Source organism: Toxorhynchites rutilus, chromosome 1 (assembly GCF_029784135.1).
Source record: "Toxorhynchites rutilus septentrionalis strain SRP chromosome 1, ASM2978413v1, whole genome shotgun sequence".
Taxonomy (NCBI): Eukaryota; Metazoa; Arthropoda; class Insecta; order Diptera; family Culicidae; genus Toxorhynchites; species Toxorhynchites rutilus.
In genome coordinates this window covers 168,308,280-168,336,259 of record NC_073744.1, presented here as the reverse complement: position 1 = coordinate 168,336,259, position 27,980 = coordinate 168,308,280, and the positions used below count along the sequence as shown (strand labels likewise).

Below are 27,980 nucleotides of genomic sequence, written 5' to 3'. Positions count from 1 at the left end.
CGGGAATGTTATTGGAATTTAAATGATCGGTAGGCATCACGCTGACTGCTTGGCTGTTATTAAATAGAAAGTAATTACGAACGGCAGGGAATCTCGTTTAAATGATGTTGGACTTTTCCACGTACAATTTTTCGTTTTGGAAATATCCCGTTTCATGTATGGCTTTTACAATGTGCGTTCCGAGATATATGAGATTACTTTAACATAACACAGTCGCTTTAACCCCATTAACGACCAAGTTGTAAAACATATTTTTTGATTATTGACGCCAAAGAAACTAAAAAAAAGTCATATATAAACAAAGTTTGACCTTCATTTAATAATTTATCTGCATGTTGGGCCCCGCAAGAACTCAGCTGGATCGCGTAGCAAAGAGCTGCCCTAAGGAAATTTTCAAGACAACGCACTACACTGTCAAGGATCTTGTATCGACGTATTAACAGCGTCTACCACAAACTCAGTCGAAGATGCTTCAGGAGATATCTACGTAATCGGAAGAACAGGCTTAGGAGAAATCCAAAATCGTTTTGGCGATACTTCAAGAAACAGCGTAATGAAAATGGATTTGCTTCTACAATATCTCACGAAGGCACGACTAGTTCAAATACGGAATAGATATGTCATTCATTCTAGGGAAAGTTCTCCACTGTGTTTCCTGAACACTCACTATCTACAACGCAAATTGCTTCCACTGTCAGGAATGTCCCTTCATTGAGCTACTCTTCCAGCAGCTTCGCTGTTGAGGAATCCCAGATTCTCACCGTCGCCACCAAACTAGAATCATCTGTTAGTCTAGGCCCAGAAGGTATTCCATCCATACTTTCGAAAAGGTGCATAAACAGTTAAGCGACACCATTGTTGCATCTCTTCCGGCTTTTTTCAGCTTCAGGATGTTTTTTTGAGCTTTATAAATCATTGGCAATGTTGCCGGTGCACAATAAAGGTGATGAGCGGAACTTCGATAACTGTAACTATTTTCAAACTGAATTTGACAGCGCTATCAGTTAAAATGTGGATGTTATGGCGAAAACAGTAAAACATTTGCGCACAATGATTTGTGCGTACCGGGGGCTCCATCCCGTTGCGAATAAAGTGGGCATCGTCAAGTACTTTGAGTCCGCCGGATACGCCCGTTCCGGTATCTATGAAATTATTACAGCTCTGGAGAGGAATGGGAACATTGAACGGAAGTCTGGTTTCCGATCGGCCGACGGTGCTACGCGATCGTAAACTGCGGGGATGGACATCATCATGCGGAAATGTAAGTGAAAATCGGCCGTATCGGAACAGCAGGATGTGACATATTAACGAAGGCTGAATATGATGGAGAATGAAACTTTGCCAGAACGTCGCGGTTGCCATGGAAGACGAGACGTTTTTATCGCTGGATGGCAACAACTGGCAGGGCTACTACAGCTACTTTACGTACTCCATCAAGGAGGTAAGTGACGACGTGAAGTACATCTACCAAACTAAGTTTCCAAAGAAGGTGCTTCTGTGGCTAACCATCAGCGAAAATGAGATGTAAAAGACGCTCTTCTTCCGGTCGGAAGTAGCACAAAGTACCTGCCGGAGATTGCCTCTTTTCTCCAACAATATTATCCGGACGAGGATATGGTGTTTTGGCCGGATCTGGCCTCCGTCCGTTATACGAAGAAGTCGACGGAGGGGATGAACCGCTTGAAGATATATGTTATTTTGATGTCCGCCAACCCATCAACGAGAATTTCTGGGCAAACCTGGAGCAGAGGGTCTACTCCAATAATTTAGTAGCGAAAACGGAGGAGGAACTAATACACTGATTGGCGCATTTAAAATCAAAGTATTCCAACTTTAAAAGTTTTTAGGATCTTCTCGGTATTCCAGTAGTTAGTAGACCATTTTCCATTTCAGTATCGTTGATTTATTTTTTAGAAAAACAAAAATGACTTTTGTTCCTAAATGGGTACGACATGGGTTCATAGAAAAACATCCACTTAGGTAAATTTGTTTTACCGTGTATTCCTCATCGATGCGTCCTTCGGTTTGACAACTGGTTGTTTACATCTGACACAAATATAATTTTCGTAGCTGTTTGATCAACTTAAAACTGAAGCAAGAAGGGACACGTTAATCATCCGGGAAACAAAGAAACCCCCACGAACGGGCGATAAAAGAAAGGTTTGATCTGGACACCAAAAAAAAACGACTTCGGTTTACGAGGGACCATGTCAACAAGCCGCTGGAGTTCTGGAAGCGCGTTATTTGGTAGGACGAGTCTAAGTTTAATAAGGAAATGCGACTCCAAGTGTGGAAGAGCGACGAAGGCCTTTAAGGACCGGCATCCACAAACAACTATGAAGCACTGTGGTGGAAGCATCATGGTGTGGGGCTGTTTCCCGTGGGCTGGGGTGGGAAACTTAGCGCAGATCCACGGTATTATGACTGTACATCGATATTTTGTGCGAAAAACTAAAAGAATCCATGGTGAAAATGGGGCTGGAAGATAACTACACCTTTCAGCAAAATAATGACCCGAAGCATACTGCGATGAATCCTATTGTGTTTTTTTTTTTTGGATAACGTGGTGGATAAAACTGACGGTACTAACAAGCAAAACTTCTGCTGCGTTGAAGAAGGCTTGGGACGAGCTGGACCCCCAACACCTCCGGAACCTCGTGGAAAGTATGCCAAAGCGTTGTCAGTTAGTTATCGAGGCCAAAAGGGGCCATATTGACTATTAATTATTAGTTTTTATTTGTTCTTATTGTTTTGACCATGAAGTGGATTTTTTTATGTCACCGTAAAAGAATCCATTTAGGAACAAAAATATTTTTTAGTTTTTCTGGAAACTGAAATGGAAAAGGATCTACTAATTACCTACTTTCACGTAGTGTTGACTGGGGTACCGAGAAGATTGAAAAAACTCAATATTGGAACAATTGGATTTCAAATAGGGATGGATTTTTTTGCGCCCATCAGTTTATTCAAATAACTGGAAAAGATGCCAACAATGTTTACAACAGCAATGGCGAAAGTTCCGGCCCCACACAGGGCGTCAAAATATTTTTTGTAACATGGTCAATAAAAGTATGTTTTATGGGAAATTTTATTCAAGCGTAATACGAACTTGCAGTGGCGTCGACTGGGGGGTGCGGAGAGGGCGAACCGTAACCGGGTGCACGATTTTAGGGGTACAGAATCAATCGAATTTATATGAAAAAATTGATAAATATGTTTTCTGACGGGGGGTGTTGGTGCAAATCAACTCTTCCGCCCTGGGTGCAAAAACTTCACTCGACGCCACTGCGAACTCGTTCACTACTTCTAGATCAATAACCGAAAGTGGAAGGAAGTGGTTTTCGTTTTGAAGCCTCTCTCTCTCATATGAGGTTCACCAAATTGAAAAGGGCTTTCCAAAGAAAACTGTGTAATAAACAATTCGAAAAAAAGTTGAACTTCAAAATTGTCAAATAAACATTTATTAGCGAGGAGATCCGAAGACGCATTTTAGCGAAAAATCGAGAACTCTACGATCGAATCGAGTGTACGAAGCTGAACGTGTCATGCTTCTACGGGCATTGACGACCAGTGTTGGACAACGGCAGGTCCACGTTACAGGCATTTCACGTGGATTACGCTGGTAGCAGGCTACTAGAGCTCTAGCCTGTCGATTAAAGTCGATTTTCGGCTATTTAATTCCGGGTGTTCGCGCTCGTTCCTACGAACCTTGGACACTTTTGTACGCGTATTTATTCATGACTGATTTCGTAGAACAAATTAGAGGAAACTCGCGGCGCAAAAATTTATATTTATACTTCGCAGTAAGGGAAAATTGTGACCGACCGATCTGACAATTTTATTGATAAGTACTCATTACTAATTCTACAACAATACCCAAAGCCTATTATGCGTAACTTGCCAAAAACTGGCTACAAGAGAAGTGCACTGCACCCAAAATAAATATTTAGCACATATTTTGACATCCTCATTCGTTACATAAAATGAGCTTAAAAGTAACAAAAAATGTGCTATCCACCAATACTGGTACAGCATTTACTCAAGCGAGAGGCGTCGCGGGGTTTGAAGTTTGGAGTTTGTCTATAATGTATATGCTATAGCAATATGAGTGAGCAAAATAAGAGACACATTGCAAATAAGCATGCACCAACCCGTTCGAGGCGGCACATCTGTACCCAGGGTTGCCAATAATATTTTTAAAAAAAACTGGATTTTGTAAATCCGTTTGATTTTAAGATGATCAGTTTTGATTAATCTAAAATGAAATGATGCTTTAGAAATAGAATGTCCTTCGAAGCTTCGTGTAGTTTATATATGATCGTAAAACTGCTCGATAATGTGATTGATTGAGGTGCATGGAGACACGTTTTCTGGTTATAGATCACTGCATCGAACCTAACCTCAAACAATCTTTTGTCCTTTTTCTTTTAACGCGAATTTTTACATTTCTGAAGCGTTTATTTTGACAATCTTCGTTGTTATCTTTTCCACACGCACGAAAAATGTAGAATAATAGAAGCCAATAAATCAGGTGTCAAGGTGCCCAACCTTGCCTTCCTTTCAACGTTTCTGTGTGGTTAGTTTCAGCTCCCAATCATTAACATTTGTGAAACGGCATTTGGAAATTGCCACCAGTGGTAGCTGAACAAACCACGCAAAACTGATTTATGAAGTGATCTATGTATTAGAATTCTGAAATTATCTCTGGTTAGATCATACCTGATATGATAGTAGATAGAAAATATTTCTGAAAATGATCTACTACATTTGAACATTTTACCTAGGTGTATGCTAGTACACCCAAAGATAATTTTTAGCACATGTTATGGCATCCCGATTTATTACATTCAATGAGCTGAAAAATAACAGAAAATGTTCTACTCCCCAATACGTGTATATCATTTGTATAATACAGGAAACACACGAGACACATTTAAATGAAAGCATATGAAAGCTTTTCGTATAGTTTGCCAAATACACGGCACAGGCAGAGAAAGATATATTCTCATTCATGTTCTTCTTTATCTTCTTAGAAAACACTTTCCAACTTCGATTTATGATGAGGTGTAATATTATCACGCTTCTATATAACAGCACTAGCAGCTATATGGATAGCGACTTAAAATAAACGGGTACGGGATTACTTTTTAAAAAATGATGTATTCCATTTGACGGTCAAACTAAGACTAACTTTATTCTTCTCTTAATGCTAACATGATCGTTTATCAGCTAAACCCTAAATATGTCAACTCAGCACCATGCGGGCGGGCCTCGGATGATGTTTATTTTATGATCACGCTTCCAATTCCTTCGCTAGCGGATCCGATGTTTTGTTTATCAGCCAAGCAGCATAATATTCGCCTGGTCTGCAAATTCCATGCGATGCTCGATCGTTAACTAGCGTGGTCGTGTGATGTATCTTTGCATTCTAGCCGGCCTTGGTTCGATCCCCATTGATGTCGTATGGACTATTTTTGGCACAATCCCAAATGAATGAGAAAAGAAAACAGAAAGAGATGTCTGCTCGCATACATACAAACCATTTGTAAGCTTTTAAAACAGCTCATTATTTGCGCATTTGACCCTCCAGCACACGAAATGGCATCATTTCTGCCTAAGATAAAATGTTTTCAGCCAACGCTAGTTTGGGTTTAGCTGAAAATAAACAACGTTTAGGCAACCCGAGCAAGAAATAATATTTTGATACCTATAGGTATGGATTACGATAGATGGATGGTATGGATTAGCATAAGATACGAGATGAAATACCAAAAAAAACCATAAACATCTTCAATACCAAAACAACACTGCACTGTCGTTCTTGACCGAAAGCTGCGCTTTCGGCGGCGTTGAAAGTATTCCGGTTGGGACTGTCGAAGAGGCAAGCTGCAATTATTTTCAAGATACAGAGGAAACCCCTTTTGCGGTATTTTAGCATCGACAGCTCCAATGGAAATGAATCAATTCCAACGTTTTCACCGCTGGGAAGCTTTTCCCCCGTTTTCAAGGCTGTCCAGAAAGAGTATGTATGGTTTAGAAGTGACTACAGAGGAACTGCAGAGCCTACACCCAAACTAGCGTTGGCTGAAAAGATTTCATCTTTGGCAGAAGAGATGCCATTTCGTGTGCTGGAGGGTCAAATGCGCAAATAATGAGCTGTTTTAAAAGCTTAAAAAAGGTCTGTATGTATGCGAGCAGACATCTCTTTCTGTTTTCATTTCTCATTTCATTTGGGATTGTGCAAAAAAAAAGTCCAAACGACGTCAACGGGGATCGAACCAAGGCCGGCTGAAATGCAAAGATATTTCACACAACCACGCTATCCATATAGCTTCCAGCGCTGATATATAAAAGCGTGATAATATTACACCTCATCATAAATCGAAGTTGATAAGTGTTTTCTAAAAGGATAAATAAGAACATGAATGAGAATATATCTTTCTCTGTCTGGAACGTGTATTTGGCAAACAATACGAAAAGCTTTCATATGCTTTCATTTAAATGTGTCTCCTGTTTCGCTTGCTCATATTGGCTCTTGCATACATGCTATACAAATGATATACACATAATGGGGAGTAGAACATTTTCTGTGATTTTTCGGCTCATTTAATGTAATAAATCGGGATGTCATAACATGTGCTAAAAATTATCTTTGGGTGTAGCATTTCAGCTAGCGGAGAAGAATCAAGTGAGTCATTCCTTCTGTCGCAAAAAAGAACTCGCGGGACGTGATTGGTTTGCGGGTTTCCTAAGCAGACATCCGGAAACTTCCCTGACGCACGAGTCTTGCTCTATTGAAGAGATTTAACCGTCGAACCACCATCGAAGAATTGAAGAATTGACAACATTTCCGTACCGTATAAAGCTGTTGAAGGATAGTGCTGCGAAGGAAATCAGAAACATGAAGAAAGATACGTTTCGAAAAGGTCGGAAGCTTAAATCTGCCGTAAATGTTAGGATGGATGATATTCTAGTCACTCGAATGTCCAAAAGAAATAATAGCTTCCTTGTGAAATCTGAATGTGAATGTGAATGAACTCTTAAAATATCTACATCTGATGTAAAAACAAAGATTTTTACTGCCCAAATTACAACGTAATGGATGGTGTTGAATGATCAGCGCCCATCATCCTTAAGGGGCTGGTTTGCATACATCGGGGAAATTGACTTTGTTTCAGGGTAGAAATCAGAATGCCAATATTGTATTACGGAGTACACTATAACTTCAGAGCCAACTCACTGATCAATCTGAAATTTTACGGAGCTCTATCCTACTACTATAGCTAGTTCGATAAGGTTGAAGTTTTTGATTGAACTAGTTTTACAATTTTTTTAATCGTTACGTGCATTTTCGGACTCGTCGATTGATTCAATCTATCATGTTGATATTCGAGATGATCTGATGATCTATTTAAGGACTGTTCACAATGATCCGGGTGGTGCTGGTTTTGCGTTGGTATGACACAGGCTGCGCAATTTCCCGTCTTTGTTGTGGCGCATCTTGGCGTTTTGTTGCGGTTCGTTTAGCACACATAATTGCACATTTTACCCCTAACGGACCAGAAAACGAATTTTCGAACGCCTTATCAAATTTCACGATTTAGGCTTATTTTATTGTTTTTTGTGCTTCGTGACGAGTTTGTTATATGTTCTGCTCTACCTTTGGATCTTGTGTCGAGTTTCTTGAATTGCATTCTGCTTTGACGAGTAATACGAAATTCTTCTTAACATGGGCATTTTACCCCCAGTTCCCCTAATATTCTCGAACATTAGTGGTTATATCGATAGCGTGGTCGTGTGGAACAGCCTTACAACCCGGCCAGCTTCGGTTCAATCCCTGCTTGGCCTTGTTTGTTTTGTTTTTTGGGTACAGTTCCAAGTTGACTTTCAGTCTGAGAGAATGAGAGGTCTGCTTTATACATACAAACACTTTAGTACTCTCAAAAAATGTGCTTTCATTTGTGCATTTGACCGTTGAACGCAAGAGAAAGCATCTTTCCTGTCAAAGATTATATCTTTTTCATCAACGCTAGCATGAATGTGAGAATCGTGTTGTGTCTTGATAACTTGATAACTTGCAAATGTCGACCGTGTGTGCCAAACAGTTACTAGACAATGTTCTAATGATATCTTGGAGTACCTGCAACTCCTCATCTCCCGTATACGGCCTAAACTCGCCGAAAACGGCTGAATTTTACACCATCACAACGCTCAGGCCCGTTGCTCCCTCATTGTAAGGGTTTTTTTTCCGAAAAAAGGTATTCCATACATTACCGCACCTACCCTATAGCCCCGATCTCGCCCACTGACACTCTTGTTCTCAGAACAGAGGCGACGCTGAAACTGTTAAGAAAGCCTGTTTTTACGTGAATGTAGACTATTATAAGTGCCGTTGATAAAGTTTTGTTGCTAACTTAATTTTCTTGTGTTATAATTAGAAATTTACAAAACCAAATTGCTACATTTAACAGATTAGATTTCAAAACTAGAAAACAAGATGATAAGATAAAGATTGTATCGAATGAATCAAGCATATTTCGGCACATGAACCTGTAACTTCTGAGTTTTGTTTTTGTTTTTTGTTTTTTGTAGCATTTAAAACTCAAAACTCAAATAGACAATTAACAAATAAACATCTCTCCCCATCGGACAGGTGTGCCCGGAAAGCGCAACGAGATTTACTACAACTGCTGCCCCGAACCGTACATCGATATCACGTTCGCGATCCTGATCCGGCGGAAGACACTCTACTACTTCTTCAACCTGATCGTGCCGTGCGTGCTGATTGCGTCGATGGCCCTGCTCGGTTTCACACTGCCACCGGACTCCGGCGAAAAACTGTCCCTAGGTAAGCCACCCCAAATCGTTGTACACAAATCGTAGTAACTACCTATCAGTGTGCATGTGTGAGAATACATCATCTGGTCACGTAATGGATCATTTACCATCCCCCCCCCCGGAATGTCCCGTAACCGTTTTGATCATTTCCGAGGAAACAGTTGTTGTAATTAGTTTCATCCCAGCTTCCCTCGAGCTTCGGCGGACACCAACCAAGCTAATGGCAACCGAAGCCAGTTAAGAATCGGTAGTCATTTCTAACCATCAATGACCCGAACGTTGCCTTCTCATTGCCCTATTAATTTGATTAATTGCCGGAAAGACCGTTAGTTACCGGCCGTTAACGGCGTCTGTCCGGGAGTGATTTCCACGTCGTCTACGTTCCACTAATCAAACTCACGAGTTGGACTTTCCGGCATGTGTGTATTTGTGTCTAATGGGGAATGAAACTACCATTAGGCAACAAATGTGAGCTGTTTCGATGTGAGACGGAGACATGATCCGTGAAAATGGGCAAACTTTCACATAATTTTCCCGCCACCAAGACAAACATTTTTACAGCTGTCAGATACCATATTTATAACCGCGTGGTTTAGTGTACCTTTGCCAAAAACTATAAGTTACGGAACCCCCCAAAACCACTTCGCATCCCAAATAATTGAACATTGCATGCGGTCCCTGGAGAAACGCTCGCGCCCTTTGCCATTCTTTTTCCGCCTTGAATTACAATTTGCATCGAAGAAAATAAATCGCTCTCGCCTCGTTTGGTCGGATTCCGTAGTCCCAGAGGCATTCTTCTTCCGCATTCGCATCGGACGGAGAAAAAAAAACCTCTGCCTGCTTTCTACCTCGTCATGTGCTCCCAATTTATTCTCGAAGCAGCAGCAGCAGCTTCTGCAGTCTCATCGAAGTTGGACCGTTGCCAATTTCGCCAGTGGAGAGGATCTTTCGGCCAGCGGGAACAAGGAATTCAAAATTCAAAGTCGTCACCAGCGACCCCGCCATCCTTCGGTGCGACCATCGGTTTCCCGCCGAAGATGGCCTCGGATGGCTCTTGGGTTATGGGAAAATTTCGACAGCCGTTATTTTTTCCTTTTTCTTTCCTGTAAGCTCTCCCTGCCTCCGGCGAAGGAATGCAATCGCTGCCGCGGCTGCAGCAGCCTTACGTTGGACCACAATAAGCTGCAAAAGAACGGGGGCTTCTGGACCGAAAATTCACAGAGAAACTGCTGCTGCTGCCGAACATACGCTTCTCTGGAATTTCTAATTTATCGATTGTTGAGGCATGGGGAGGAAACTCGCACGTCACCCAGTCCTGCATCGACAGCTGAGGAGAGCTCTCTCTCACGCTCTATCTTCTACTCGGACCGGACAAATGAAACCGGGGGAAAAGTTGCCCCCAATGAAACTTCTTAAGTCACGAGTTCCTCTGTAGGATGCGGAAGTGTGGACCGGTGGGTTGAGGGGACACGACGAAACGGAGGCAACGGAGGCATTCTTTCGAGAATAATTCTGCGCAAATTTATTCGATTGGCCTCGGGCCATTTTCCGGGGCCGAAAAGTGAAGGATAACTTTGGAAAATTTCGAAAAACCTAAATGTATATTGAGACATTCTCGCAGCATGTGACTTCTGCCGCGCCGAGTCGTATTTATCGTTGGGATTGTAGATAAACGAGTGAGCGGGCTTTGAGCGATATTGGAAGAAGTTTTCGACGTCTTTCCGTCAGTATTTTCCAGAGCTTCAGAATATTTAAAATTGTTCGATACCTATAGCGATGGTGTAGCAGATATTTTTTTCTGTGCTGTATTTCATGATTTAGTTAATTTTAAATACTGCTTGAATTTGAATAAAACATTCCAAAGATCCGGCCAATGCTTTGTCAACAAATCACCCTAACATAAAAAAAGCTTTTTCCAATTTGTCTGAATTTTGTTGGAAGCACTGATGATTTTGTTCTCATTTGACAGATAGTGTGAATCCGACACTCTGTCAATATCACGCAATTTTGTTAAGCGGACCTTACACGGTCAAATTTATTGACAATATGATGACATTTGAGAGCATAATGACAGCTGAACATGGCCGACAACGCAGAAATCCGTATTTTCTGATTTTCGGGCATCAATATCGTGACATTTCATATGGATGCATGATGATGACGTTTTACCTCACGGACTTCCAGACTGAGTTGCCAGATTTGCAAGCGGACATTTAATGTTTGTTAGTCTTTTTTGCGCTTGCAATTAAAATTTATAAACTTCTGAAATTGTAGGAATCATAAATGAAAGCTTTTGGTTTGGAAAACTGATACAGTAATTTACATTCAATGCGACATGCCGGAGAACCACTCAGTGTCGCATTGGAGGCGATTTGACCTGTGATTGGACATTGAAGATGAGAGTGGTACAGCGTCGACGTCTGGCGGCGAATTTCAATGTGGGGCCATAATTTGGGCCCAAACTCGATGTTTACAAAAATGTCTAACTAAACGTGTCGCATACATGTCTGTCCAATTAGAAAAATGTCGCATTAAATGTAAATTACTGTACCTAAAATAGCAAAATACAGTACTTTTCGCGATACAAATCAAAACCTCAAAGTAAACTGACAATGTAATGGTGAGAGAGTGAATGAAAATTAACAACGTCTTAGGAATTTTTTAACATTGAACTCGGTCATTCTCTGCGCTAGCGAGCGGGGCAGCCACTTTAGTCTAAGTTGTGTGTTTCTTCACACTCCGCTATAAAATTTGGGGAATGAGAAGATCTGGGAAAATCACAGGTGAAAAAACATCACGTGTTAATTCAAGTTACAGTAGAATCCCGATTATCCGCGAATAGTCGGGATGATGTTTAAACATAGAAACTATGTTTTATCAATACAGAAATAGATACAGATACAGATAATCGGGGTACAGATACAAATACAGCCCAGCAAACATTAAATCGCATAGCAAGCGTATGTATAACATCATATGCCCTAAAATTTGGTTAGCATATAATGCGCCTAACTGGCATATGCATGCAAAAGTGGAGGCCATATACATACATGCCAAATGCTTACCGAATTTGTTTGGATGAATATGCAACTTTGACAGGCTATAATAGCGATTATGTTGAAACTGAATTGCGATATAATATGAATATATTCATGAATTGTCAAAGCACCAAATACGACTTTTGCCATACTCATATATGATTTATTACAGACATAGGAAAAAAAACAAATGGCGCAAATTTGTTTCGTAAAATGTTTGTTATAGCCTCACGAATCGCCATTTTTATATATGAGTATTTATGTTTGTAGAAATAATAATTGTTTGATTGACTTGTGTTGGGAGTGGAATATGAATGTTTAAAATGGCACAGATTTATGTTTGGTGAAAACTGCTCCGATGTGGGTTCGAACTCCGGTCGTCTGGATTATCATCCACCAGCTATCTCGCGCGACTATCTGAAATTCAACAGCGGTTAAAACTTTCGAGTGCATCAGCATTTCATTGACATTTCAATATGATGTAATATGTTCTTTATTGGGATCTAATATGATTTACTGTTCCATGATTTCCTTCAGCATGCAACACGATTTACTACAGTACTAAATCGATTTAAATTATACGCTTATACGACACACAAACTGCATCAGCGTAATATACGCATATGATGCGGATTAAATATATTTTACGACAATGTACATCATAAAATTGATGTTCATTATACCGAATTGCGACTTAATTTGATAAGGGTATATAAAATCAAGTTTTTACAATTTATGCGATTTCAAATATACACGATACATACTTTGATTGATATTATATGCGATTATGATTTATTCGGATTTCTTGTAAGACTTGGTACGTGCAAAATTATACGATTTAATGTTTGCTGGGACATTCTTCGCCGATTGCCCGAAGTAACCAGACGAAGGAAAGTCGCGTCCAAGTTCCGTTATCGGTTACCGCGTGATTGTTGTTTTTTTGCCGCTGAAGAGTTCATTTCACTATCTGGATAGTGAGTGAAGTGCCCTGCCTGCAAGTGGATAAAGGCTTTCATCCTCGGAAAGCCAAGCATTGGTTTTTGTTTTGTCGCTGCTTCGCCGACATTGGAGATTTCGCCGAGTCATCGTGCCAACAGTGACAGTGCGGGTAAGCTTTCACCGACGACTGTGTGTAGTGGTGTCGTAGGCACATTCCCACCACCAACGAGCTTTCAGCACGCTCCCGTTCATCTGCACTGGAGTGCGTTCATAGGTGAATAAGATTGAATATACTGAGAGAAAATATTTAATAATTATAAGTTTTTTTTTTTTTGTTTTTGTGAATTATTTTATTGTGAAATATTGTTTAAAAAAATACTTAGAATATAAGTGAAAATTTAAAATGGCAGAGAGTGGGGGACCTTCGGATATGGAGGTCTCTGACTCTAGTTCTCTCCTAACGGATAAAAAAAAGTCACTCAAACGTGTTCCAAATACGGAAGATACTTCTTCTGGGGACGAGTCAGCTAACCCTACCAAGCCTCCCTCCAAAAAACTAGCAAATCTCCCATCTGCCCTTAACGATCCCACTCTACCTTCAACCTCGTCTTCTCCCTCTGTTCTTCCCGCTCCTTCTCAACCTTCGCCTTCCCACTCTCAATCCCCGTCCTCGCCTTCCCCCCCTGTTATTCCCACTCCCCGTGTAAAGGTCTATCCAGAAGATGCGCCCGGAACTGGTCCCTGGGTTGTTTTCTTCAGGCCTAAGCCAAATGGAAAGGCGTTGAGAGTCATGCAGATCGCGAAAGATCTGGCAAGGTATACCTCCGTTTCGGAAATTTCGAAGGTTAGACCAAACAAATTGCGAGTTGTCGTGAATGATCGAAAAGACGCAAACAAGATTGTTGTCGATCAGCATTTTTCAATTGAGTATCGGGTCTACATACCCTCTCACATAGTCGAAATTGAGGGTGTGATAACCGAAACGGGCTTGACGTGCGAATACATTACGAGTGAAGGTACCGGCCGTTTTAAAAAACTGCCCTCGACGACTGTTAAGATCTTGGGTTGCCGCCAGCTCGGAACAGTCTCCCATGAAGGAGAAGAAAAGAAATTTACGCCGTCCAACTCGTTTCGAGTCACCTTCGCTGGTTCAGCTCTCCCTGACTACGTGATGGTAGATAAATTGAGGTTAGCCGTGCGACTTTTTATTCCAAAGCCAATGACTTGTCTAAAGTGCCAGTCAGTTGGTCACACGGCTGCTTATTGTGCCAATAAAGAACGATGTGCCACTTGCGGAGAACAACATGAGGGGAAATCCTGCAGTGCGACTGAGCATAAGTGTCCATATTGCGGGGGATCCCCACACGTGCTCTCAGCTTGTGAAACATACAAGGCTCGCTGGGAGAAACAGAAGCGCTCTTTGAGGGAACGCTCTAAACGCACTTTCGCAGAAATTTTGAAGGGCGCTTCTCCACTGGCTCAAGAACAACAACCAATCAATACACACAATGTCTTCGCTACGTTGCCAGTTGACGAAATGGAAGCGGATACAGCTAACGGGGGCACGCCGTTTATTTCTCAAGGGAATCCCCGGCGCAAAAATGTGACCACTCCCAAAGTTCAAGGACAAGTCCCTCCGGTGATACCCCCTGTTAGCTTGCCCAAAAAATCGAGTGCAGCGGATAAGCAAAATCAGGTCCCTCCTGGCCTCCGTGGTAATAGTTCACCTTCGAACGACCCAGCACTCGAGGGGACATCAAAAACCCCAACTGTCCCTGTTTTTCCGTCAAGTTCAACTTCCCAATCGGGATTTATAAAGTTGTCTGACCTTGTGGATCAAATCTTCACGTGTTTTAATGTTTCCGACTCCATCAGAACCATTGTCACCGCAATGCTTCCAGTACTAAAGACAATTTTGCAGCAATTGATGCAAACATGGCCCCTCCTTGCAATGATTATCTCTCTTGATGTCTAATTTAAATAGAGAGGTCGGAGATATCACTGTTTTACAGTGGAATTGTCGTAGTCTTATCCCTAAATTGGATACATTCAAATTTCTAATTCATAAACTCAATTGTGATGTTTTTGCTCTATCCGAAACCTGGCTCTCTTCTCAAAATGATCTTTCTTTCCACGATTTTAATATAATACGCTTGGACCGTGATGACAGATACGGAGGGGTACTATTGGGGATCAATAAGTGTCACTCATTTTTTAGAATTGACCTTCCACCTATTGGAGGGATCGAAGCTGTTGCTTGTCATGCAAACATCAGAGGCAAAGACCTCTGTATAGTCAGCTTGTATTGGCCTCCGAGAGCTGCGGTTAGCCGCAAGCAACTTGTTGACATGTGCTCACTCCTTCCTGAGCCACGATTAATCTTGGGAGACTTCAACTCTCACGGAACTGCCTGGGGGGAACAGTACGACGACAATCGTTCATCGTTGATATATGACCTTTGTAACAGCTTCAATATGACCGTTTTGAACATTGGGGAAACAACACGTGTACCTAAACCTCCTGCTAAACCAAGTGCTCTTGACCTCTCGCTTTGCTCGAATTCACTATCGTTAGATTGCAAGTGGAATGTAATCCAGGATCCCAACGGTAGTGACCACTTGCCAATCAAAATTTCTATCACCAATGGGTTGAATTCTTCTGAATCAATAAACATGGCATACGACCTCACAAGACACATTGACTGGAAAAAATATGCGGACGCGATTGCTCTAGCCATCAATTCCAGAGATGGTTTGCCTCCATTGGAGGAGTATAACTTCATTTCTCGTTTGATATATGACAGCGCGGTTCGCGCTCAAACGAAACCCATCCCAGGTTCCACTATTCATCGAAGGCCTCCCAATCCATGGTGGGATGGCCAGTGTTCCAAGCTTTATGGAGATAAATCGAATGCATTTAAAGCTTTTCGGAAACGTGGAACCCCTGAAAATTTTCAGAAGTATTTGGACCTTGAAAATCAATTTAAAAACTTGATCAAAGGGAAAAAACGTGCTTATTGGCGAAATTTCGTAGGAGGTTTGTCACGAGAAACGTCAATGAAAAAATTATGGAAAGTGGCTCGAAACATGAGAAATCGCTCTTCATCCAATGAAAGCGAGGAATATTCACATCGATGGATTTTTAATTTTGCACGAAAGGTTTGTCCCGATTCCGCTCCAGTGCAAAGAATTATTCGAGATATACCACAAGATAGGTGCGATCTTGATTCCGAGTTTTCGATGGTAGAATTCTCTCTTGCTCTCCTTTCATGTAACAATTCTGCTCCGGGATCGGATAGAATTAAGTTCAACTTGCTGAAAAATCTCCCTGATGTGGCGAAACATCGCTTGTTGAACTTATTCAATCGGTTTCTGGAGCATAATATTGTTCCAGATGATTGGAGACAAGTACGAGTTATAGCTATTCAAAAACCCGGAAAACCCGCGTCCGACTTCAATTCGTACCGCCCAATAGCAATGCTGTCTTGTATACGGAAATTGTTGGAGAAAATTATCTTGTTTCGCCTTGATCGATGGGTTGAAACGAATGGCCTACTCTCAGATACACAATATGGGTTCCGCAGGGGCAAGGGGACGAATGATTGTCTTGCGTTGCTTTCTTCAGAAATTCAACTGGCTTACGCCGAAAAAAAACAAATGGCTTCAGTATTCTTGGACATAAAGGGGGCCTTTGATTCTGTTTCAATAGAGGTTTTGTCAGACAAATTACAATCTCGGGGTCTGCCGCCTCTATTGAATAATATGTTATATAACTTGCTTTGTGAGAAACATTTGAACTTTTCTCACGGAGATTCGGCAGTAAGTCGGGTCTCTTACATGGGACTCCCCCAGGGCTCATGTTTAAGCCCCCTTTTGTACAACTTCTACGTAAGCGACATTGACAATTGCCTTACACAAAATTGCAGCCTAAGACAACTTGCAGATGATGGAGTGGTGTCTGTCGTAGGATCAAACGAATCCGACCTGCAAGAATCCTTACAAGATACTTTGAACAATTTTTCAACCTGGGCCATTGGGCTAGGGATCGAATTCTCCACGGAGAAAACAGAGATGGTGGTTTTTTCTAGGAAGCATAAACCAGCAAAACCAAAGCTTCAACTTTTGGGTAAACCGATCACTCATGCTATGTCATTCAAGTATCTTGGTGTCTGGTTCGACTCTAAATGTACTTGGGGGGCCCATATTAGGTATCTGAGTAAAAAATGTCAACAAAGAATAAACTTTCTCCGTACAATTACCGGCACCTGGTGGGGAGCCCATCCCGAAGATCTTATAATGTTGTATCGAACAACTATTCTCTCAGTGATGGAGTATGGCAGTTTCTGTTTTCAATCAGCTGCCAAAACACACCTCATTAAACTCGAGCGAATTCAGTATCTTTGTCTCCGTATCGCGTTGGGATGTATGCCCTCAACGCATACCATGAGTCTCGAGGTTTTGGCAGGCCTACTCCCACTAAAAGATCGCTTCAATTTATTATCTCTTCGGTTCCTCATCCGGTGTAAGGTTATGAACCCATTGGTGATCGGAAATTTTGAGCAGCTGATCGAGCTAAATTTTCATTCTGGATTCATGAGCTCATATCATGAATTCGTCTCCATGCAGGTTGATCCTTCTTCGTATATTCCCAACCGTGTTTGTTTTCCTGACTACATCAATTCCTCTGTGCATTTTGATCTGTCCATGAAGCAGGATATCCATGGAACATCAGATTATCTTCGATCGAGGATCGTTCCAACGATCTTCGATGCAAAGTATGGGGATATCAATTGTGATAATATGTACTTTACTGATGGGTCCTCTATGAATGAGTCCACAGGATTTGGAGTGTTCAACGAATTTTTTAGCACCTCACACAGTCTTCAGAATCCTTGCTCAGTGTATATTGCTGAATTGGCAGCGATACACTGGGCGCTGGACAGCGTCGCCTCACGACCTGTTGAACACTATTACATTGTAACGGATAGTCTTAGCTCTGTCGAAGCTATCCGTTCAGTGAGGCCGGAAAAGCACTCGCCGTACTTCCTTGAGAGAATACGAGAAATTTTGAGTGCTTTATCCAGACGCTGTTATGTCATTACCTTTGTCTGGGTCCCTTCACATTGCTCAATTCTGGGTAATGAGAGGGCTGACTCATTAGCAAAGGTAGGTGCAATTGAAGGCGATATTTATCAGCGTCAAATCGCCTTCAATGAATTTTATTCTTTAGTCCGCAAAAATACCATAGTTAACTGGCAACGCAAATGGAACGAAGATGAATTGGGCCGGTGGCTCCACTCGATTATCCCTAAGGTTAGCCTCAAACCATGGTTCAAAAGTCTGGACTTGAGCCGGGACTTTATTCGCACCTTCTCCCGACTCATGTCCAATCACTGTTCGTTAGATGCGCTACTCTTTCGTATTAATCTTGCCGACAACAATCTTTGTGTTTGTGGCCAAGGTTACCACGACATCGAGCACGTTGTTTGGTCGTGCGAGCTGTATCTTGTCGCCAGATCGAATTTAGTAGTCACCCTTCGGGCCCGAGGAAGGCAGCCCAATGTGCCGGTGAGAGACGTGTTGGCTCGGTTAGACCTTGATTACATGTCCCAAATATATGTATTCCTTAAAGCTATCGATCTTCGTGTGTGATTGTCCTTATACCCTTAGTTTTTCCTTTTCCTTTTCCTTTGTGAGAGATCGGATCCCTTCTTAAGAATAAGATGAAATGTAAATACATATTAGATATAAGATAGGTTTAAGAATTGAGTGTGATGAGTGTGATTGAGAGTGTGAGTGTGATCAATGTCAACATATCCTCATATCCTCTCCTTTTCCTGAAGAAAATATGTCACCCTTCTAAACTCGAGTTGACCGCGAGTAATCGGTTTCCTATATTATTAACATTAGAATTAAGGAAAAATGTATATATATACTAGTAACAATACAGTAAGGAGTTCGGCTCCTTTAAACCTATGTAACTGAGCCTGTAAAAATAAACGATTTAAATAAAAAAAAAAAAAAAATGTTTGCTGGGAGATAATCGGGGTTCTAATGTCATAGTCTTATTTATCGAATAAAAACATTTGCTTGCAGATAATATAATTTGCATATATTTTCGCAATCTAAAATAATCTGGCATCCCTGAAACTGAAAGGATCAGTCTGTATTTGTGAAGTGAGTATTATGATGTGTTTTTGAGAAGCAAAAACGAGTTTTAAAGTGTAAATTATGAATGAAAATTAACTTTTCCAAATCAAATTAGTATTCTATATGAATGCAAATCACTTTTTTCTGCAAGTGGTGAGAAAATCCCATACAAAAATTGTATCTGAAACTGACGTTATATAATAATAATAAATTTTAGTAGGAATATCTGAAAATTCATAGAAAATAGGTTAAGTTAGAGTTAGGACTACGCGCTTCAACTAATTAAATAATACCAAGTAGTATTTTCATTCAAATTTTACCAATTGAAAATTGCCTTTTAGCCTCCTAATCTGATGGAGAATAGTTTGGATCCCAAACTCGAATGTCGCCACTAGCCATCGCGGATATTTTCGTTGTCTCGTGTTGATGGCGATATTGACCGTGTAAGGTGGCAAAATATTGATTGAGGTTAGATCGGATGTTGAAAGCCTAGCTGTCACGATATTGAAGACACTTATTGTCAATCAGTTTGATCGTGTAAGGTGCCCATTAAAGATGTGATGATCAATTTAGTTTTTTTTGCTTTTAAATGAAAAATATTTCATTCATGATTAATTTCGAAAAGAAATACAATCACAACTTACCACTACAATGGTAAGGAGGTACAATATTCGGAGAATTCAGTAGGACCGATAATATGAGCGTTCCCAATTTTTTTTTTTATTTAAAACTTTTTTGGCAAATCATGAAACAGAATGACGAACAATATCGTTGTAATATCTTTGCTTTGCAATAGAATCGCTAGGTTTCAGAAGATTATAGGAAACAATACCCTTTAATCCAACCAGATAGATAATAATCGATTGACCGAGTCTATCTTCTTTTCATCTAAATACCAATGAATTTCCTACTTGTGAGGGAAAATATGATTGAAAATCTCTCAACAACCAATTTCCAAATGCCTAGAAATTACCTTGAACTAACGAATTGTGTTATCGAGCTAAACGGCGTTTGTCTTCTTATAAAATGTTGGTCGAAAGGCAAAGCATCGACGACGACGACGACGAAACATGGATTCTTCTCGATAATCGAATCATGGAGGATCATTTCGCATTATATTCATTTGATTTCAAAGAAATACATAGCTTCGATTTGTAGTTCGACTCGAACGATGAAGATTTGTTTTCGATTCCTACGCAGGCCTTTTATATACATTTATTAGCTGACCCGGCAAACGTTGTTTTGCCATAAAAATTATTTCAAGTGAATATGTTGGTTGTTAAATAAAAAATAACTAATGTATTGTAAGTGTTTTAACGATCTACATATACGTGAAACGTTCGTTACTATTGTGTTTGACATACCGAGGAATAGAGCGCCAAGTCGATGACGATTGAAAAAAAACACAAACCATTCTTTGTATTCCATTCCCGATGAATTTCATTAACGAATCTGAAGAGAAAAAAGGAATATATTTGGTGAATTCTTTAAGAAAATGCATTGTACATTCTCCATCTGCAATGCAAGGCTATAAAAGTTTTTCGTTCGCAATTCATTCTACGTTGAGATGGTGGACGTTAGGAACATTAGAAACATTAGTATCATTGAAGAAGAAGATGGAGAGTGTCGTTTGAACGGTGGGTGTCAACGATGAACTCCAGATTGTTGTTTTTTCTTCGAATCACAATTTCTCGCGTCACTGTGCAGTCGCATACCATGACTCCAGCGACAATGACAACTCCAACGACATACGCATTGAATGTACACATGTGTTCTCCAGTCGGTCTTCTCCAGTAGAATTGATGAAAATAACGTGATCGTCACCTTGCAAACCGAGCATGTATGATATGAAGAATTTCAATAATTCATTATGTTTATTCAAAAAGTCTTCCAGCTCGCTGGCAATACGCATGGCTTCAGCCAAATCAAGGTTATTGGCGCATGTGAGGATGAATGTGTTCAATGAAGTGAACTTAGCGCCATCTCCCTTTGAAAAACAAACTACGGGTCGATTATTTGAATATTATTCATACCAAAATACTAAAATCGCGATTAAAAATGGGAGATGGAGGATAACTATTGAGGTTATATTTAGTTTTATGCCAAATTTGAGAAAAAATAGAAATCAAAATTATTTAGATTTTATTAATTTTAATTTTAATAATTTCTTGAAAATCGTTCGAGCCGTTTCGGAGGAGTTCGACCACGAACATCGTGACACGAGATTTTTATATATAAAATTCCCAAATTCAGCCTCCACTCTTGACTCTCAACTCTCCATTCTCCATTTTCCACTCTCCACTCACCACTATCTATTCTCCACTCTCCACTCTCCACTCTTCACTTTCCACTCTACACTCTCCACTCTCCACTCTACACTCTACACTTTTCACTTTCTACCCTTCATTCTCCGCTCTCCACTTTCCACTCTAAACTCTCCACTCTCAACTCTAATCTCTCCACTCTCCACTCTCCACTATCAACTATCCCCTATCCACTCTCCAGTATTCACCCTCCAGTCTTCATCCTCCACTCTCAACTATCCACTATCCACTCTCCACTCACCACTCTCCACTCCCCCCTCTCCACTCTCCACACTCCACTCTCCACCCCATCCATATTTTTTTTAGTTCTATCAGTTTAAAAAATCAGTTTTATCGTTATTCCAATTTCAATAGTTTTATTGGTTTTCTTTCAGTTTTGTCAGTTTTTTCGGTTTCAACAGTCTTATCTGTATTACCAGCTTTTATCAGTTTTGTATTTTTTTCAGTTTTCTGTTGATGTTTTTCATCAGTTTTATCATTCTTTTTCTAGTTTTATCAGTTCTATATTTACAGTTTCACTTGTTTCATAGTTTTCAGTTTTATCATTTAAAAAAATCAGTTTTATCTTCCTATTTTCAGCTTCATCAGTTCTATCAGTTTTTTTTTTCTGTTTCATCAGTCCTACCAGTTTTATCAATTTTATCAGCATTCAGTTTTTTTTATTTTTTAAAGTTTTATCAGTATTATCAGGTTCCATTAGTTTTTTTAAAGGTGTTTCAGTTTTATTTTCAGTATTATCATTCCTTTTCTAGTTTCATCAGTTCTATACTTTCTGTTTCACTTGTTTCATAATTTTTAGTCTTATCAACTTAGTTTTCATTTTTATCATTTGAAAAAATCAGCTTTATTAGCTCTACCAGTTTTATAAATTTCGTCAAAATTTTGAGTTTTTTTTTGTTTCAACAGTTTGAAACAAACTGATAATTTTTTTTTAAATTACAAAAACCGATAAAACTGAAAAACTAATAAAGCTTATAAAAATTGATAAAAATGAAAAAAAAATTATAGAAAAAAATGAAATTTAAAAAAAATGTCAGGAACTGAAAAAAAGTACTTATAAATAGAAAAAAATTATGAGTGATAAAAATGAAAAAAAATAAACGAATCAAAGAAATAATATTGAAAATTAATTTTTTTTTCTTTATTATAGTGACTTTCAACACATTTCGGCTGGTTCGTCACTTTTACTTCCATTTTTGGAAGAATGTCGGGAGTGAGAATTGAACTCGTGATCTCTGCGTGAGGGGTATGGATGTTACCACTACGCCAGATCGCCTCCACAAATTTAAAACTAATGAAACTGATAAAACTAAACAACTGAAAAAGATGATAAAAATTGAAGAAATGAAAATGAACCCAGGTCTCCAGTCTTCGGTAACCGGTATCCGCTCTCTGATCTCCGATCTTAAATTTTTGGTCTCCAGACTACAGTTTCGGTCTTGAGTCAAGCTCTATTTGTGAACCACCGTACAATCTCTCCCCAGGCAGTGTTAGCTTATCTAATTTATTTCCTTCTCCTTGAATTCTCAACACAGAATATTGCCATCGAAATTTCATCAAAATCATCAAAATCCATACCTCCGCACAGAAGTAGAGCAACAACTGAACCCAATGATTTGTACCCAACCTTTTTTTTATGTTTTTTTTTTTCAACCATTTTGGAATTCGCACCAATTACAAAAATTGAGAACGCGCTGAATAAACAGGTACATAACACATAACACTATCGGCATGCAACCCGCTACAACTTGACTAAAACGTGTTAGTGAAGCATTAACGTTGATTGTTCGCTCCTAAAACATCATTTCCCGAAGAAATAATACCCAAATTTTGCTATGCAGTACCTTTCATAGAATAACAACAGTAAATCCCAACCAAATCGGTGGCGGCGTCTGCTACCGCAGCGAAATTCATTTTCAACTTCAGTTTTCCACCGAGGAACACAGCTCTCACCATTGGAAAATACCTGCTTAACACTCGGCTTCAAATGTGCTGCACTTCGACGCCACTTTTAACGAGGAAACAATGCTTGAATTCACGAAATTTGAATTATCGATGGAAAAAAGTCACCATTAAGTCCGAACACAGTGCGAATGCAGGTACAGTTTTGAAATAACTCTTCGGTAGATAATGTTGGTGGTCCTGAAAAGCCTGATGATTCATTCTTGCTTTCGCGAGAACAATACACAAGCTGGGACTATGTCGCATTTTGTTTCCTCATGTCAATGCACGCATCGCGCCGAGTATTCATCGCGGCGGTTCTTTTCGCAGTTCCACCATTTACGGATTATGCAATCGCAATGTACAAGATATCAAACAAATTTTAGAAATCCTCCGAAATCATCAAAATTCGTTCTGCTATTTGATTTGCGATGTAATGTTTGTTTATTGAAAAATTAAGCATCAAAAACAAAGAGGAAATTTTCCATTCAAACAACAACATCTCTGTTTTAAAGGTCTTACAGGGACGTTCCACCAGTAAAAAAATCCTCGATTCCAGAAATTCTACGTGTGTACAATCTAACCTTATTTACGCACGCTATTCTAACGCCATTCACTAGTTGATAAAGCCACACAGTTCCCTGAACTCCCACGACTATTGTTTGTACAACAATAATTGCTACAATCACACAGCCACAGTTGGGAGCCTTTTTTAACGCACTATGGGAGATTCTGTTGTTGATTTTGCCACCTCTCCCTCAAACTTGTTTTGTGTCCCCTCGAATTGTGTTGGGCTGTCCCTAGGTGGTGATAGAATTCATGTATCTTTACCGACAACGCGCTGCGAAAGTTTTGTCCGCTTGTAGTAGAACCATTTTTGTCGAAATATAAATAAAGAATAAAGGCGTTGTTTTTGGGGATGTGAGAAGTTTTTCATGTAAAATTACTAAACATACACGCCCTGGGGAGAGTTTTATGCTCGGTCTGGATTAAGTCATGATTTTGCAGCAGCACGTGTTCGAATCTGTTTCTCTTTCTGTAAATGTGTTGTTTTGATGATTTCCGTTAATGATATTATTCATCGAATTTTGACGAAATTTCGGGTAATGAAACCAAAATATAAATCTAACCTCAAACTAAATGAACCACAAATTGGATGACAGTCCAGTTCAAAAGCTGTCAATAATGACACAGTCACGTACAACCAGAAGTCGTCAATTTAATTCATCATTTTCATTGATAGGCTGGATTTGAACCTATACAAAATATCTATATATCTATCTATACAAAATATCAAGTTTGTTAGATTACGACCGAAGCTAAGAGATTTCGCGAAAGTGTTATCACTGTGTCGTGTGCCGATAGGTAATTGGATTTTGAGACGCATCACTGATCAGCAAAAACAAACAAACAATGACATGCCCATATACCGAGAAACAACCAGAGAACGCGTTTGGTTTGGCCTTCCCGACCCCAATATGATGGGTTCGATGTTCAACCGGGATACAGCAAGAAGCGATGCAATTTACATCGAGTGAAGTTTGCCGAACTTGTTCACATATTCATTGAACAGCAAGTGTGGCAGCTGGTACATTTCCAATACAACCTCAAAGTTCGATTATTCCCCACTCGTCCTCGTCGGGATCAAGCGGAATCCATGTTGCTGTCGGTTATGGTTAGCCTCCCAGCTTAAGAATGTGTGCGTGTGTGTTTATTCTATCGGAGATTCTGGGAGGGTGATGACAGCAATGGCGACTGACAGGGGGGGGGGATATTGTTGAGTTTAGGATGTGGTGGATGTGTAATGTAAATTGACACAAACAACATGCATCGAACGTACGGACGACCGAACGAACGAACGTATATTTTCTTCTGCATGTTTTCCCAACATCCAGACATTGTTCGTACATCTGTAGCTTTGGAGGCCGAATCTTCAGCGTGGGCTTGGCATTATCTTTATCTCGGGCCAACCAGCACGGTTGAGTTCGTACACGACAGAGGTACCTAGCTTGGATGTTATTTTGTGCAATTTATTAAATTCATAATTTTACAACACTCTCTCGTCTGAGGGTAGTAAAATCTGCATAATCCTACCCGAATGAGAACACTTCACAAAAGTTTATGATGGTTTAGCTAAACTGTTGCATCCCCATTCGCACCCGGTAACACCACCATAACGGAGCAACGGAGTAGATGTTGTTTTGAAATGTAATCAAAGAACAAGCATCTTAATTGCATTTTTCCAGAGAAACTTTCACTGCAGCGCAATACGCAAAAATGGTACTGCCATTCATCCGGTCTTCCATGCGGAAAAGGTCACCAAAAGTGTGTCTGAATTTTTAGTCCACTGCCAAGCCACTTCCGCCATAGGATCGGAAGAAAGTTGTGAACAATGGGGCGGTCATAAATATTTCCACCCTCTAAAATACACGTCGCTAGAGAGCGGCTTTGTTATTGTTACTATGTTTTATAAAGGGTCTTCTATTTCGCTCCCACTTGTGATATATAAATATTCATCAATCCTCCGAGGCTATTCGCAAATATTTATAGTGCTGCTGGACCTATTGAATCGCTGCGAGTGACCTGGGGAACAATAAATCATGTACACATTGGTACATATTTTCCAGTGCTGTTTCCGATTGGAATTATCATATACTTGGCATCTTCGACTTCTCTAGCTGTTTTGAATTTTAAATCGCAATTGTTTCCACGAAGTTTTCGGTTATAACCATCCAATAACTTTAGTCGTGGACATTAGAACAACACATATTAACAAATAACAACATGGATGGCCCCTACAGATTCCTTCAGCCAAGAACCAGGGTCAGTTTCTGCTTTGCGCGGGCATACACTTCTATACACTTCTACAAATAAGACCATCTTTAATATTTATAGTAACACATGTAATAAAAGTTTTAGTCAATATTTTGACACATTATTTGATTCTTCGAGTAGCAAACATTTAATAACAATTCAGTTCGAATGAATCGTACAGCATCTTTTAGGACTATATTCATTTTTGCTGTCCAATTGCCAGAAGACCATTTTGAGTTTCACACTTCTTCAGATTTCAACATTCAAATACCAGATACATTCGATTATTTACTTGGAAAATTCGGTCGAACAAACTGTTTACCATATATTACAGATCAGATTTTTTGAGCTCATTTACAGTAGCGGCCCAATTCAATCTATTTTTTTAACCGGTTTGATCGATTGATTGACTGTTTGTGTCCCTTGCTTGTATGAATTATCCTGCTGAAACGTTACTTGTTTTCGACGACACTTTCGTGAAAAATGTAGAACTGATTCAACCAAAGTCGGATGTAGTTTTTGCAATTCGTTTTGAATTATTGTGAAAGTCATCTTGAGCTTCTCAACTGCACAAAATCTTACCTATACAATCAGCGATCAAAGTTCTGAATGGAGAAAGTTTGTTCTTCCTTTCGTAAATCTTCTCGATATCCATTGAATTTTTCAGCACTATTGTGGTTGAACTTTGTTTCGTGACTGAGAACCTTGGGTGATTTCTCGGTTTTCAAAAAACCCAAATTTTAACGACTGCGACGTGAATCAATATTGCGATTGCGTGTGAATCAATATTTCGAACGATATGAAAAATCGAGATGACAGTTTTCATTGGCCCCCTAAAACATACGTTTTGCCTAGTATTCCGAAAAAAAAAGTCGCAGTGTTGATTTTTGACAAAAAAAAGCTCGAAACGACTCAAGGCATTTGGCATTAATTTTTGTTCTTCGAAAACATCATTTTCCACAAAGGGAAGAACAAAACCACACACACAGCTGTTTGAGTCTCTTCAGCACGCGTGGCGGAAAACTTGACAAGAATTTAATCCCGCTACATATCCCCCGTTAGCACAGCGATAAAGAAACACTTAATAGTTAAGAAATTTAACTTAAAATGTGTACATTCGACAATTAAAGATTTGGTAGCACATGTTGCAAATATTTTCTTCTAGTGTAGATGCTACGTCTTCAACCAATGATTACATATCGAAGTGGAGCAGTACGCGAAGTATTGAGTTGGGGAAAAAGAAATGTCGTATATTGTCAATATATGGCAACACTTATACATATCTTGTGTTGTACTTATCGCATCGGGTCATACTATACGGCTATTTAAAGACGACAATCTGTGCTACAGGTGTCGTTTTGACAGTGTTGTGATTGTCCTTTTCAGTATCAAGTTATAAGGCGTCAAAGATGCCGTCCACCAAGCAAGAAATTCACCATATTTTACGTTTTTACTACCAGCGAGGTAAAACTGCAACGAAGGCGGCCGAAAAAATTCGTGTAGTTTATGAACCCGATACTGAAACGATTCGCACAGCACAGCGTTGGTTTGATCGATTTCGTTCTGGTGATACACCCCGTACTGGTAGGCCAATCGTCGTGGAATCCAATAAAATCGTTGAAATCATGCAAGTGAACCGGCATGTGAGCACTCGCTCGATTGGCCAGGAACTGGGTATAGATCATAAAACCGTTTGGAATTTACATTTACAGAAGATTGGGTTCCTAAAAAAGTTGGATGTATGGGTGCCACCGAGTTGACGAAAAAAATTCTTTTAGACCGAATCCACGCCTACGATGCACTGCTGAAACGGAACGAACTCGACCCATTTTTGAAGAAGATGACGATGAAAAGTGGATCACGTACGACAACGCAAAGCGAAAAAAGTCGTGGTCGAAGCGCGGTGAGCCGGCCCAAACCATCGCCAAGCCCGGATT

General features: G+C 40.0%; 1 protein-coding gene across 1 annotated transcript in view; it reads left to right on the top strand.

Annotated features, from left to right (window-relative positions):
- Nucleotides 1-27,980, top strand: part of LOC129781228 (neuronal acetylcholine receptor subunit alpha-7-like) — a 587,700-nt gene that overhangs the window by 522,417 nt on the left and 37,303 nt on the right. The window contains exon 7 of the mRNA XM_055789164.1: nucleotides 8,654-8,848. Coding sequence (XP_055645139.1) covers nucleotides 8,654-8,848 — 195 coding nt within the window. The remainder of the gene's footprint in view (nucleotides 1-8,653; nucleotides 8,849-27,980) is intronic.